Source organism: Betta splendens, chromosome 24, assembly GCF_900634795.4.
Source record: "Betta splendens chromosome 24, fBetSpl5.4, whole genome shotgun sequence".
NCBI classification, from domain to species: Eukaryota; Metazoa; Chordata; class Actinopteri; order Anabantiformes; family Osphronemidae; genus Betta; species Betta splendens.
In genome coordinates, this window is record NC_040901.2 from 1462313 (window position 1) to 1478825 (window position 16513).

A 16513-nucleotide genomic window follows, 5' to 3' on the forward strand; every position below is an offset into this window, starting at 1 on the left:
AAAACTGCATCTGTTAAGTGAGAGCTGCAGGAAATAGTCGCACACACACACACACACACACACACACACACACACACACACGGTCATGCCTACAAGCACAGATGAAAGTGGTTTTGCTCTGCTGGGGATTAAGGTAGAAAAGAGAGAGCAGCAATAGCGGCTGAGGGAAGAAAGGAAAAAGGGCCGGAGGCAGAGTGAGAGAGAGTGTTATAGCCGTGAATTTCCGTCATCCATCAAAGTGACTGAGGCGCTGACACACTGAGACATCCCCAGATCCTTGTCAACAAATTGTGCTGGTAAATGATTTCTCCTATCAGCTAAATCATACTATCCATCCCTCTCTCCCTCCATCCATCTCTCTGGATCAGCCATCAGTCTCTGTTTGGCTGCCTTTCTGTACCCTTTGCTCATTGAGTTTCTTTTGCTCTGGCTCAATGCTCAATGGAAGCCGCTGCTTAAGGTCTGATGGACTCTGGCTCCACTGACACACCAGGTGCATGTATGATACAAATTCACCCATCCCTCTGAACACGTGGCAGTTTGTGGACGAAATGTGACCACCTCCCCAAAAACTTCTGAAACTCAAACTAATCCTCACAATTGATAGTCATTTAAGTACACGGACACGCAGCATCATAAAAGCCATCAATACACACATGCAAGTGCTTGGCTTCGTATCGATTTCCTCCTTTTCAGCCATAAAGCAGCCTGGTGCTTGTTCCAGGAACTACAGTAAGCCCTTATGATTTTACACACGCACACACACACACACACACACACACACACACACACACACACACACACACACTGATATAACTGATTTGACTCAGTTAATGTAGTTTGTGTCCACGCTGACTGTAATTCAGACCAGAAAACTTGTGACAACCTTGAATTTTGAGGATAAACGTTCTTGAAATGAAAAATGTGTGTATGCACAATTACCACCTTAAAACAGCCGTTCTGAAGAAATCAAACAACGCCTTTCAGTGGCTGGGGGTCCGGTGGTCGGTCCAGCTCAGAGGCCCACTCCCCGACAGTAATACAGCGCATGCTCAGGCTTCTGCCTTATGCAGCTGTTTGGTCCGGTCTGTGTCAACACGCCGCTTCTCGCTGCTTCAGGGAGCGATTAATATTGATGTGCATTGCAGACATCAGAAAGAGAGGACGGGGAGCAGTTTGAGGAAAAGCAGAGGAAGAGCTCTCCCCAAACACTGCAGACAGTTAGTCAGTAAACAAAAAGTAATGGTGCTGTATTCCACCTTAATTGGCTTCACCCAAGGTTTGGCTAAACCTCTTGCTGCTGGTTTGGAAATGTATCTATAGTAGTCTTGTAGATTTTTTTTGCTGTTCTATTATTTAAAACACATTGTTGGACATCGGGTACAGCAACAAAACACATTTTAAATAATTCAAAATGATCATATGTAATAAAACGTCGGCAGCTGCTTCGGTGCCACACGTGATCTCTAAATCCGTTGCTAAACGACGTATTCGATCTGTGTGCAGGTTTTTACAGCTGCCTGTGAGGCTTCAGGTTCCTTCTCTGTAATAGTTTGACGGCACGCCGATCCAGTTCACGCTTTAAAGATTAATTAGCTCCAACTTTTATTTACAGCAGTTTCACGCGGCACAGCTTTGACCTTCTCTAATCTCAGCAGGTTCTTTCAGCTCCTCTAATTATGTTCCCCCCAAAATGACAAATCCATTATTTAGCGCAGGTTGATCAGCTGTTTGTTAGTTTGCCTGTCACCTGCGCTGGTGAGCTGCTGAAAACGGACAATCCATCAGTTCAGCTCTCACCTCGCCACCGTGAGAAAATATTAGTCACTGTTCTACATTATGGCGTCGTTATTAGCACCAGCGCCGTCCTGTAAAGCCACTGTGCTGACTTTGGCTTGAGAACAATATCCTGAATGAATATTAGCGTGTGTGACAGTGATCCAGCCCCTGTGAGTGAGTTATGCATGAGAGTGTGTGGCACATACAAACCTGCACACACCCAGCTCTGACAGAGAGGCAATGGAATCTAATTTAACACTTGGCTGAGCAGAGATTGGCCGACACTCCCAGTCCCTCGTTGGCCAAGCGGGGACACTCCAAGACCCAACCTCTGTGTGCGTGTGTGTGTGTGTGTGAGAACGAGTGACAGAGAAATCATGTTCATGAAAGAGTAGAGACTGTTTAAGATTCAGTGTGTCGCAGGTCCACTGGCTGACAGTTCCCTCCAGCCCTGCTACATAATATTCACTAACCCCCATAACAATGGCAAACATATGTAAATCGGCCTGTGTGCCCGATTCAATCAGAGCTCGGCACAAAGCCACCAGCGCCGCCGCCGCCGGCACATCCAGCAGAAGGAGCCGAGTTCAAGGCAGACGCACGGGCGTTTGTGTTTATCTCTTCATTTTAAAATCCTGTCGGCCGAGAAGAGGAGAAAAGTCAAACATTCGCGACTGTGTGGCCATTCAGCGTAACGTGACGGAGGAGGATGAACGCGTAGAAACCTTCCACGGGCACTTAACATACGCGGTAAATAACTTGCTCCCTTATTGTAACTGCAGAGTCACGTTAAAGGTAACAGTATACTTAATTGCAAGCGTCAGAGCATCCGAATGGACCAAGTTTTGGGAAGCTCAGATGAGCTGAAAACAACTGGAAGCAGGAAAGACTGGCTCTTTCATCATCACAACAATGCTCCACATCCAGCTGTTGCAGCCTGTAGCTTCCCACATGTTCACGCCTTGTTTGAAGGCACAACGCTCGCATTCTTCCTCATCATTCCGCTGCTTCAGCTCTCCTGGTTCCTGTAAACGGAGTGGCGGAGCTTCAGTGATCACGTGATCCAGGAGCGAACACCGAACGTGTTCAGTTAGATCAGTCTCCGTTTAAAGAGAACGGAGAAGGAGGAAAAGTTAAATAAACACCAAGAAGAAGAAGAAACGTTGAGGAGGTGAGTGTTTAACAACATTACTGTTACTGCGTCTGTTTGTTAATGTAGAGGAAGAAGAGACACGATCCACTTCTGGCGGTCGAACAATGCGGTGAAGTTAGTTTGACGTTGGACATTCAACAGACATTCGACTGAAAGTACCTCCAGACAAGCGGTCCGTGTTTGAACAAGCGATCCGCGTTTCGTGTTCGCTACGCGGACTCAGAACGAGAACGCTCGGCACATGAAGACGTTGGTTTAGGGACCGTCGATTTTCAAGAAATCAATAATCCAATACCGTCCAAACCATATGAAGTACTGGTTCAAAACCTTTTCTAAAATGTACATCTACATCTCCTTCACAGGACACACCCATTTTATGAGGAAATAGTCATGTTGCATATTTTTCTATAATATTCTCGTATAAATATTACTGTAATATTTCAATACCGCCCAAACCCTGTGACCTACTGGTCCAAGACCTGCTCCAAAATCTGTGTCTATATCTCACCATCTCAGCCTGGACTCTCTGACTCTGTTGCCTATACCTGCAACGTGAGCTGTCCCTCTGATGAGCTTGTTCCTATGGGGTGCCAAATGTAAAAGGAGCACCTATAACTAGTTTTCTCACATTTAACTAAATGACACAACATGTTTTCTCACATTTAGTTAAATGTGCAAAAGTCTAAATGTAAATGTTAAATGTTAAATGTTAAATGTAAATGTTAAATGTAAATGTTAAATGTTAAATGTAAATGTTAAATGTTAAATGTAAATGTTAAATGTAAATGTTAAATGCTAAATGTTAAATGTAAATGTTAAATGTTAAATGTTAAATGTTAAATGTAAATGTTAAATGCTAAATGTTAAATGTAAATGTTAAATGTAAATGTTAAATGTTAAATGTAAATGTTAAATGTTAAATGTAAATGTTAAATGCTAAATGTTAAATGTAAATGTTAAATGTTAAATGTTAAATGTAAATGTTAAATGCTAAATGTTAAATGTAAATGTTAAATGTAAATGTTAAATGTTAAATGTAAATGTTAAATGTAAATGTTAAATGTTAAATGTTAAATGTTAAATGTAAATGTTAAATGTAAATGTTAAATGTTGGCCGAGAGTAAAACTGAATATTCATGAATGGGCAAGTAGACTCCATCCCTACCCTCAAACAGCGCTGGTCTCAGATCAGAGACGCGAACTCAATCACCTCAAACAATGCGCGCAAACCCCGCCCACATCTGATCTGGAAACTTTTGTTTTTAGCCTGGACGTAACTTCGACTAGCTAGTATAGTTAGCCAACTAATTCTCCACCGGCGCCACAGAAATATTCTTTTTAAACCTACTTGACTTCTCATTAATGGTGTTTATGACAGAACGGCAGTTTGAAGCGGAGCCTCAGCCCGCACAACTGCCGTTACAGCCCGTTCAATCTCCCCCAACGGGAGGGAGTCGGAGCTGGCGGCCATGATGGCTTCGACTTCAAGCTTCTCTCCAGTATTTTCGTGCACCGATCCAGAGTCAGATGTGGGCGGAGCTATGCGTACTGTTTGACGTGTTTGAGTTCGCGTCTCTGATCTGAGACCAGCGCTGTTTGAGGGTAGGGATGGAGTCTTGCCCATTCATGAATATTCAGTTTTACGCTCGGCCAACATTTAACATTTAGATTTAACATTTAACATTTAGATTTAACATTTAACATTTAGATTTAACATTTAACATTTACATTTAACATTTAACATTTAGATTTAACATTTAACATTTACATTTAACATTTAACATTTACATTTAACATTTAACATTTATATTTAACATTTAACATTTAGATTTAACATTTAACATTTAGATTTAACATTTAACATTTACATTTAGATTTAACATTTACATTTAGATTTAACATTTACATTTAGACTTTTGCACATTTAACTAAATGTGAGAAAACATGTTGTGTCATTTAGTTAAATGTGAGAAAACTAGTTATAGGTTCTACTTTTACATTTGGCACCCCATATGTTCCTGATTCTGTCCAATCTTGTCACTCATAACCTCAGCACTTTTATTTCCACTACCTCCATCTCTGCCTCTTGTCTCTTTCTCACTGCTATCGTCTTCAACTCACAGAGCAGAGCTGCTCTCACCACTGTCTTGAAAACCTTTCTTTTGAGTCTTGCTGACACTCCTGTCACACACCACTCCTGACACTTTCCTCCACCTGCTCCAACCCGCCTGCACTCTCCTCTTCACCTCTTTTCAACACTCCCCATCACACTGAACTGTTGACCCCAAGTACGTGAACCCCTGCACCTTCTTTACCTCATGGCATCAGTGGTGCTCTTACGGGGCATGAAACCATACTCGACACCAGAACGCTTTTCCTCCATTCTTCAGGCATCTTTTCTTTTTTTTTTTTTTTTTTTGTTCTGTCCAGCAGTTAAGCAAGCAGCATATATTACGCTGAATGCCATATTGTGATGGACAGCTTTGCTTTAACAAGAAGAGTATATATAGAATATATATACTCTTCCTGATTTATGGTTTATTTAATGGTTTATTTAGCTAATCCAAAATGTGTGTGATGTTGCTGTGTTGGTGGACAGGTTAGGTTTCTGCTTTAGGGTGTGTATGCGGGAGGGTGGGGGGGAGGGGGGGTAAGGGGTGCAACCAGCTGCTGAAACCAAGCAAATCTGTTAAGTAAACAATCGGAGCAAAAAAAAAGAATAAAATAAATAAGAAGCATGGATGTACCTTAGGCTAACACATTCATAACTAAACAATTTTTGTGCTGTGGTTTACCTTGGAGATTAATACTAATACCAATAATAGTGCTAAGGTATGTGCACATACTAATACAAACATATACATACAATATACATACATATGTGCATTATTATACATATCCCATACTACTTAATAAAAGTCATGACATACAACACCACAAATTCTATATTCACACATTATTCATGTTGGTAGTGATAAGTATCAATAATACTTACAGTTGGATTTGGAAAGTGTCCCACTACAAGGTTAGTAAGGCTGTAGCTTAACATTATTCACCCAAAGGGTGAGGCAGACGTTGGTGCATGAACAATGCCACTTGTGGAAGCCAGGGTGATGTGAGGGGCTCCGCCACTACGCCCATCCAGCAAGCAGAGGAAGGAATCCTAGCAGCCAGGGAGCCCACACACCTTCAGTTCCAGGAGGGCAGGTGTTGCGACCCAAGCCGCCCACACAGAGCCCCCCAGGCAGAGCTGCAGCAGCCACAGAGACAGCACCCGAGGCCAGAGTGGGCCACCGGGGGTCAACGCTGTCCGCCCCATGAGAACCAGGGGCAAACACTCCCCCCGGCGGGAGGGTCGGCCTGAAAGAGTAGAGCCCGAGGACCCACGGTCCGTAGGGAGCCCACCAGAAGATGCCCCCGCGCCCAGAGTGGGGCCCGCCCCCAGTCCACCACCCCCACACGGGCGGAGCGGGGCCTACCCCATCGGCCCGACCTCATCCCCTGGCGCTACAGCGGCCTGCAGCACAAGGCCAGCAAATGGTGGGGTCAGCATAAAAGAGACCACCCAGGCAGACGATCATCGTACCCCGGGCGAAAAACCGGACCCCCCACACTTCAACCGCACCACACGCATACCAACTCACACAAACACAGATGCATACACCCACCCACATGTGCAACACACATCATCACATCAACACACACACACACCATAGACTCTCTCACAACAAACTAGTCAATCATACGTGAACCAATGCACTCTCAGATACATTCTCCCACCCACACCATTCGCTTGATCACATTCGTGGGGAGGGTAGGTCTCCGGCCTGCCGTCCATGTGGCCCCAGGCAGGGACCGCAGCTCCTCCCGAGCCCCGACCAACCCCCCCAACCCGGAGGAGGCAGAGGGCAGCAGAAAAAGGCACCCCAGAACCCTGCAACCCAGCTTGGACGTGAGTGTGTGGAACTAAAGTGCACTGAAGGTGGGTGACACCTCCAGGAGCACAACCGCTGGCTGACGGTGTGTCCCCCGGACAGTGCCTACCCGCGCCCTAAATGTCTTTTTGCAGTTAAAACTGGGTGGTGATCTCTCCATCAGGGCCAGTGGCCGAGGCCACAACTGGCCTCAGCCCCAGGCCCCAGTGAAAGAGCCCACCCCCGGCCCTAAATGTATGTGTATGTAGCTAAGTATGAGGAACTTTGGGAGATACCCAATTCTCCGGGGGGTCCAGCAGACAGAGCCATCAATGGGAAGTCTACTGGCCCCCCCGGAAGGAGCCCCCAGATTCCTGGACAAGTGTGTATGACTAATGCAATTAAAACTGCAGAGCATCCCACTTGGAAGGGACGGAACCACTTCCCAGTAGCCCTGGTCCCTCCATCAGCAGGACGCCCCTTGCAGACCTAAGTGGATGAATGCGGAGAAATGTAGTTGGGAAGCAGAGCTCCAGGGTCCGCAGAGCCAGGTTCCCGACTGGCTCTGCTACCTATCCCACCACCCCCCACAACTCCCAGCCACGAAGGGACAGCCGAGACCCAGGGACCGCAGTACTACTGCCCAGGCGCCACACGCAGCACAGCCAGAGCCATCCTCACCCTTCTTTCACACTTACCCATTCTCTCGCTCAAGTACGCCCATGCTCGCCCCGTGTAGTGTGACACTCAAACCCACACACATACTCTGCGGTTGAGGCATCTTTTCACTTTCAAACAAACTGCTTGGAAACTCCACCGCTGTCTCTTCTGGACACTTTCACACCTCTACAGGTACGTCGTCAGGACCAACATCCTTTTCACTTTTCATCCTTCTCAGAGCTTTCCTCACCTCGTCTGTTTCTGTTATTTCCTGCTCCACAACCTCCACATCTTCCTCCCTTCTTTCCCTTCATTCTTTCATTCTCCTCATTCATCAGCTCATCAGAATCCTCCTTTCATCATCCTGGGTTATTAGCACCTTTCCATCACTGTCTTTAATCACCCTTATCTGTTGCACATCCTTCCCATCTCTATCTCTCTGTCTGGCTAGCCTGTACAAGCCCCTCTCTCCTTCCTTCGTATCTAACCTGTCATACAGCTCATAGTAAGCTTTCTGTTTGGCCTTTGCCACCTCTTAACTCTGCTCTAAGCTTCATTGTAGTCCTGTCTACTTTCCTCAGTCCTTTCTATATCCCACTTCCTTTTAACCAGCCTCTTCCTCTTTATGCATTCCTGTACTTCCTCATTCCACCACCAAGTGTCTTTATCTTCTTTCCTCCATCCAGATGACACACCCAGCATTTTCCTACCTGTTTCCCTGATAACCTCTGCTGTAGTTTCCCAGTCATCTGGAAGCTCTTCATAACCACCCACAGCCTGCCTCAGCTTCTGCCTGAATTCTTCACAGGTTTCTTCATTCTTCCACCACTCTGTCTTCTATTCTGTCTTTCCTCTCTTTTTCTTCCAGACCACCAGAGTCATCTACATACCGCCATGCTTTCTGGCTACACTCTCTCCTACCACCAGGATGTAGTCCACCTGCATGCTCCTACCTCTACTCTTGTATGTCACTCTGTGTTTCTCTTTCTTCCTGAAGTAAGCGTTGACTACAGCCATTTCCATCCTCTTAGCAAAGTCCACCACCATCGGTCCTTCTAGGTTCCTTTCCTTTACACCAAACCTGCCAATCTCCTCCTCATCACCTCTGTTTCCCTCACCAACATGCCTATTAGAGTTTGCTCCAACCAATCCCCTCTCTCCTCTGGGTATACTCTCTATGACCTCATCAAACTCACTCCAGAATCTCTCCTTTTCTTCTAACTCACAGCTACTTGTGGAGTGAACCCACTGACTACATTCACCATCATCCCTTCGATTTCTAGCTTTAGGCTCATCACCCTGTCTGAGACTCTTTTCACCTCTAGAACATTGTTCACAACCTCCCCTTCAGGATCACCCCGTTATTCGTTTCTCTTCCTATACACACCAGGGTAGAATACACCACTTTCCCTGTCATTGCACCAACGTTAAGAGTTTAGCTCAGATCTATGCTCCTGCCTTTCCTCTTCTCTCTCTGTCCACAAACCCTTTTGCCTGCTCTCCTTCGACCAACAGTGGTCCAATTTCCACTGGCACCATGCAACATGACCATTTCCTCATATAAATGGTTGTGCCCTGTGAAGGACATGTAGACACACAGTTTGGAGCAGGCTTTGAACCAGTAGGTTTGGACGGTATTGGATTATTCATTTCTTGAAAATCCAAACTAATGTATCGACGGTCCCTAAGTCAACGTCTTCATGTGCCGAGCGGTCTCGTTCTGAGTCCGCGTAGCGAACATAAAACGCGGATCGCTTGTTCCAATACGGGCCACTTGTCCGGAGGTACAACTAACTTCACCGCGGTAAACGACCGCGAAACAGATGTGAGGAGTTAATGTTTTTCAGGGTGTGGTTCTGGTTGTTATTTGTCTTGATTCTGGTTCTAAGCTCACAGTCGTTGGTACTGACCGCTCAGACTGACGGAGGTCCAGAAATGTGCTGGTTTTCTGCTTTCCTGTCGATGTTCCTGTAGTTTTCCAGTGTAGCATATTTGCAGTTGCCAGACTGAAATAGACACACTTAAATCACCACTATGTTAACGTTTCAAAAAATACATTTCAATTTATTACAAGTGGTGACATAATATTATCAGCAAGGAAGAAAGGACAGAGCAGCGGTGAGAGGTCACCTGGTCTCCTGCAACAGTGTCAGCCTGAGAACCCCATCGTCCCAGACATCATCAAGTCATCCATCGGTTTGTGGGGCTCTGCCCTTTTAAGACTGAGGCACGAGCTTAAAGACCCTGATCCTATGTCAGCTAGACATCTGGTTTCGTTCTAACTTCTGACCTGATACCAGTGGACAACAATAAGTGTTTACTCAGAAGTAAATGTCTGTATCCTGGAGTCTATCCCAGATATTCCTTAGACCACGACTCTGCCAAAATACAAGGGTTATAGAACAGTCATTGCAACCTGTTAACATGACCAGAACAGATCATTGATTCTTCAGAAGTGCAGCAGACACATTATATAAATATATATAATAATATATAATATATATATAATATATCCGTGACCTGGCCCCGGATAAGCAGTTGAAAATGGATGGATGGATCACACCAGTGACCACATTAACTGGTGACCGACTGGTCCCTCTTCATTTACCTGTTGAAGGCAGGAAACAGCACGTTTGTTCTCTCTGAATCTGGACTCAGATTCACTTTAATACAAGTTACAGCAGGTGTTAAGCTCTGAATCTGTGTTTTTTTCAGAAGATGAACAATTTTTGTGTGGAGGAAGAGGACGGAGCAGAGTCTCCAGGATCCAGATGTGTGACTATGAAGAATGACTGGTCCAAATGTGAGTCTCCATCATTCAGTCCTGAACCTGGAGCCTCAGACACAAAGTAAGAAATGATCCAGACTCACTGATATGAATCATTGTTAGTTTATTCTCTGATCTTTTCCAGGATGTTCATGTTCTTCTGGATGAACTTGATGTGTGTAGACGTAATCATTAAGATAAACATAATGAAACAACAGAGAAATGATTTGTTTGGTCTGAGTGTCTCTAACAGCTGTCAAACACAGAGAACAGCTGGAATCTGATCTGAGAACTGATATAAGTGTGAAACGTTTTGATGATCTGCAGCAGCAGTAGTTTGTGTTTAGAGCCACAGAAATGACTTTGATCAGAGAATTGATCAGTGACTGATGTGATATGAATGAAAACGTGTTTGCAGAGTCCAGAACCAGAGACAAAGAGCAGAACCTCCAGGACCCAGCTGTCTGTCTATGAAGAGTGACCGGTCCAAAGAAGAGCCTATTAACTTCAGTAATGAACCTGGAGCCTCAGACGCAAAGTAAGAGGAGACAGTTTCTACTGTTAACTGACCTAATGGAGGATGTCAGCATTTCATCTTGAAGAAAAGAAGTGATATATGACATTTTCATTGTATTCCACCAGATCCAGCCTCTTTGCCATTGAAGGCTGGTGTGTGTGTGTGTGTGTGTGTGTGTGTGTGTGTGTGTGTGTGTGTGTGTGTGTGTGTGTGTGTGTGTGTGTGTGTGTGTGTGTGTGTGTGTTGTGAGAGAGAGAAAGGGTCAGAAAAAGGTCATATTTTGTTTGAAGACTTAGGGATGCTGTGTCTTTCAAGAGGTGCTTGAGTAAATAAATGGTGACCTGACTTTGTTGTACACAATAACACAACACCAAAACAACTGTTAGCTTTATATAACTGTGTAGCATCCACGTATGCTGGGACAAAGATAACGTTAACCCTGAACTCCCAGAGCAACATTTCCGTCCTCTGGTGGAAACAACACGTGTCCTCGTGCGTTTCATTATGTTCTTTTGTCCTGCTCATGAAAGTTAAATAAAGATGTCATATTCTTCTGTAAGTCCTGTACGCCATGCATACATACATATGTTCTTCAGTAAGGTACTCAGACCGTATGATTGTGTTAGTATTACAGGAGTATGGGGTGCCGAATGTAAAAGGAGGACCTATAACTAGTTTTGTCACATTTAACTAAATGACACGTTTTCTCAAATTTAGTTAAATGTGCAAAAGTCTAAATATAAATGTTAAATCCAAATTCAAATGTTAAATCTAAATGTTAAATTAAAATGTTAAATGATTGCCGGGTGTAAAACTGAATATTTAAGTAGCCTCCCCCCTATTATCCCAGATCGGTGACGCAGACTCAAACACCTCGAACAGTACACATAGCGATTATTTAACATTTACATTTAACATTTACATTTAACATTTACATTTACATACATTTAGACTTTTGCACAGTTAACTAAATGTGAGAAAACATGTTGTGTCATTTAGTTAAATGTGAAAAAACTAGTTATAGGTGCTTCTTTTACATTCAGCACCCCATACAGGAGCTCAACACCACAATAGTTTGATCGCTAATGTCCAGAATAATTCTTGACAGATCTCCTAATTGTTATTGGAATGTGTTCTTACAGTGTGTTATTAGTTAGTAGAACAATTTATCATGTGAGAATAGTTTAATTGTATTGGCATTTTCAGAATTACTTATGAAACCTTGATATTCACATGCATGTTTTTTGTTGTTTAATCATTCTTAACCTTCATATTGATTTGAATGATAGAATAATCGCACTGTGTTTGTTATGTTATGGTATGCTAAGTCACACACATCATTGATTAGGTGGTGATGCAGGTGTTACATCATGTAGGTGTTTTTCTATCAGGTCCCATCAGAGACAAAGATATGATGGACCTGGACCTGGACCCAGCTGTATGTCCTTCAAGAGCGACCGGTCGAAGGATGCTGATAATAATTTCAATGACCAACCTGTATCACAGTCACAGTGAGTTGTTTTCACTTTGAATCATTCTGAACAATCTGATGTGAACTTTCTCTGATGATAAACATTTGTTTCTTGTTCTGGTTGATTTGTGTTTGAAGTGTTGATGTGAAGGAGACGCTTTCTTCACTCTGATCATTGATCAAATCTCCATCCAGCAGTAGCTAAAGCTCTGATCCTGTAGAGGTTCCCAGAGGCTGCTCCTCTTTTAATGAAATTCTGACGTCAAAGGAAGCAGCTGATCATCTCTGATCAAATCTGTTTATTGACGTCTCTACATGAAGGTTTTGGTCAAATGTCTTGAAGCACTGCACTTGCAGCAGTAAATTGAAGTTACTACTGGAGACTTCATTTGTGATGTTCACTTCATCGCTTCATGGACCTTTACCTTGTGTGTGTCTCTGTGTAGACTCATTCTTCATGGTTCCTCCACAGAGTGGACCAGCAGAGCTCAGAGGTTCCCAGTGCTCAGTCTGTCCAGGAGCACCAAACACACCTGGACTCCATATTTATGGTCTGTACATGTACAACTACTACTGTTCATCTGTTGTGTCCAATCATCTCCATGCTGCACTTTTTAGACCAGTGGATTGTCAGTGTGTCCAACATGGATCTGATATTTGGCTCCATGGTTTTAGTTGGATTAGGTCAGTCATTTAGTTTCTGTTCCAGCTGCTGGAGGAAAACATTGTCATGTTTGTGAAGAAGGAGCTGAAGCAGATGCAGAAGGTCCTGAATCCAGATTACCCAGAATGCTTAGAGAGTCAGAGGGAGGATGAGGAGGAGTTGGATGGTGATGATGAAGAGCAGAGGAGTAGCAGCAGAGACGCGTTTCTGAAGATCACAGTGAACTTCCTGAGGAGGATGAAGCAGGAGGAGCTGGCTGACTGTCTGCAGAGCAGTAAGAGGATTTATCTACATAATCAGAGAAGCAATCACACAATTACTGATGTCTTGAGTTAATTTTTTTTTCATATGTGGACCAAATTATCATTATTCTATCTTCATGAAACATAACCATTTTCTTCTTCATTCAGGATCTTCTGCTGCAGTTTGTCAGGATCAACTTAAATCTCGCCTGAAGCAGAAGTTCCAGTGTGTCTTTGAAGGCATCGCTAAAGCAGGAAAGCCAACCCTTCTGAACCAGATCTACACAGAGCTCTACATCACAGAGGGAGGGACTGGAGAGGTCAACGATGAACATGAGGTCAGACAGATTGAAACAGCCTCCAGGAAACCAGACAGAGCAGAAACAAGCATCAGACCAGAAGACGTCTTTAAAGGCTCAGCTGGAAGAGATGGAGCCATCAGAACAGTGATGACAAAGGGAGTGGCTGGCATTGGGAAAACAGTCCTAACACAGAAGTTCACTCTGGACTGGGCTGAAGGCAACGCCAACCAGGAAATACACTTCACATTTCCATTCACCTTCAGAGAGCTGAATGTGCTGAAAGAGCAAAGGTTCAGCTTGGTGGAACTTGTTCATCACTTCTTCACTGAAACCAAAGCAGCAGGAATCTGCAGGTTTGAAGAGATAGAGGTTGTTTTCATCTTGGACGGTCTGGATGAGTGTCGACTTCCCCTGGACTTCAACAAGACTAAAACCCTGACTGATGTCACCGAGTCCACCTCAGTGGATGTGCTGCTGACAAACCTGATCAGGGGGAACCTGCTTCCCTCTGCTCACCTCTGGATCACCACACGACCTGCAGCAGCCAATCAGATCCCTCCTGGCTGTGTTGACATGGTGACAGAGGTCAGAGGGTTCACTGACCCACAGAAGGACGAGTACTTCAGGAAGAGGTTCACAGATGAGCAGCAGGCCACAACAATCATCTCCCACATCAAGACGTCACGAAGCCTCCACATCATGTGCCACATCCCAGTCTTCTGCTGGATCACTGCTACGGTTCTGGAGGATCTGCTGGAAACCAGAGAGGGAGGAGAGCTGCCCAAGACCCTGACGGAGATGTACATCCACTTCCTGGTGGTTCAGACCAAAGTGAAGAACATGAAGTATGATGGAGGAGCTGAGACAGATTCACACTGGAGTCCAGAGAGCAGGAAGATGATTGAGTCTCTGGGAAAAGTGGCTTTTGAGCAGCTGCAGAAAGGAAACCTGATCTTCTATGAGTCAGACCTGACAGAGTGTGGCATCGATGTCAGAGCAGCCTCAGTTTATTCAGGGGTGTTCACACAGGTCTTTAAAGAGGAAAAAGGGCTGTATCAGGACAAGGTGTTCTGCTTCATCCATCTGAGTGTTCAGGAGTTTCTGGCTGCTCTTCATGTCCATCTGACCTTCATCAAGTCTGGAGTCAGTCTTTTCTCAGAACAACAATCAACACCACAATTATCTGTGATTAAACATATGATAATGAAACCTTTTACGATGAAACATGAATATACACAGTTCTACCACGTTGCTGTGGACAAGGCTTTAGAGAGTTCAAATGGACACCTGGACCTGGTCCTCCGCTTCCTCCTGGGATTTTCTCTTGAGAACAATCAGACATTCTTACAAGGTTTGATGACATGAATGAGAAGTAATTTACAAACCAATCAGAAAACAGTTCAATATATCAAGAAGAAAATCACAGAGTTTCCTTCTGCAGAGAAAAGCACCAACCTCTTCCACTGTCTGAATGAGCTGAATGATTGTTCTCTAGTAGAGGAGATCCAACACTATCTGAATTCAGGAAGTCTCTCCACAGATAAACTGTCTCCTGCCCAGTGGTCAGCTCTGGTTTTCATCTTATTGTCTTCAGCAAATGATCTTGAAGTATTTGACCTGAATAAATTCTCTGCTTCAGAGGAGGCTCTTCAGAGGTTGCTGCCTGTGGTCAAAGCTTCCAACACGGCTCTGTAAGTATTTTATAAAGCTTCTAAATGTTGAATGTACCATTTATTTAATCAGGACTGTTTTAAATGAGAGACATGAATATAAATGTGGTTGTCTTTCTCTGCTCGACTGAATTTGCGTAGCTTTTTTTTTAGTGTTGTTCATGTTTCATTTTGATTACAATTTATGTCCATTACTTTCCCACCAGACTGAGTAGCTGTAACCTGTCAGAGAGAAGCTGTGAAGCTCTGTCCTCAGTTCTCAGCTCTCAGTCCTCTAGTCTGAGAGAACTGGACCTGAGTAACAACAACCTGCAGGATTCAGGAGTGAAGCTACTGTCTGCTGGACTGAAGAGTCCTCACTGTCGACTGGAAACTCTCAGGTCAGGATTTTTCAGTGTGTTCTTTCATTTGACAATCTTTTGTACTTCATATTTAATGGTTTAAACCAGTCATGTTTCTCATTTCATTGATTTTTTTCTAGGTTTGTCAATATCTGTCTATTTTGCCATCAGGAGTGGTTGTAGTGTGTGACATTATGATGGCGTGTACAGTACCTGTAACCCAAGTCTTTGATTGATTTGACAACAGGCGACACTTGAACCTGTGTGTGATGCTTCCTGTCAGACAATGATGTCACTTTATAGAGACACAAGCAGGAAACAGGAGCATGAATATGAGGCTGAGGGGAGAACATTCATCTGACTGGGATCAGTTCTAAAGATGATTTGGGATTTGAGCCAAACATTAGTCTGAACATTTTCCATCAGATGACACAGAGTAGTTCAGATTTAGAGAGAAGACGATGAATGAAATGAATGAATGATGAACATGCCTGGTTTTCTACTGGTTCCAGCAGCAGCTTGTGAATCAGTGGTGACATCAACAGGTGTATGAACGTTGTGCTGACATGTGGATGATGTGTAGAAGCTGAGATCATGACAACACAACAACACAAGTACAAAGTCACTCTGCTCATTTTAGCCTAAACATCAGTGATCAGGACAAATATGACTCATTATTAATGCTTTGATCCACGTATTTTATTCTTTATTCAGATTAGGTGGCTGCAGTTTGTCAAAGATCAGCTGTGATTCTCTGGTCTCAGCTCTGAAGTCCAACCCATCACATCTGACACGACTGGACCTGAGTAACAACAACCTGCAGGATTCATCAGTGAAGCATCTGTGTGGTTTTCTGGAGAGTCGTCACTGTCGACTGGAGACTTTGAGGTCAGACGCTATGTTTTAGTTCTGTGTGAGCTTGATGTCAACGTTGTGCTGAAACATGAGGCTAATTTTCTACTGATCCACACTTAGAGTTTTAATGGTAAAGTCTGTTTTGTGCTTCTGTGCTTTCATCCGTTCTGTTTAGATT

General features: G+C 44.0%; 1 protein-coding gene across 1 annotated transcript in view; it reads left to right on the forward strand.

The window, feature by feature from the left end:
• The window catches only part of LOC114850884 (NACHT, LRR and PYD domains-containing protein 12-like), a 369265-nt gene that overhangs the window by 72942 nt on the left and 279810 nt on the right, over positions 1-16513 (forward strand). Inside the window, 1 exon segment of the mRNA XM_055506178.1 lies at positions 16195-16368. Coding sequence (XP_055362153.1) covers positions 16195-16368 — 174 coding nt within the window.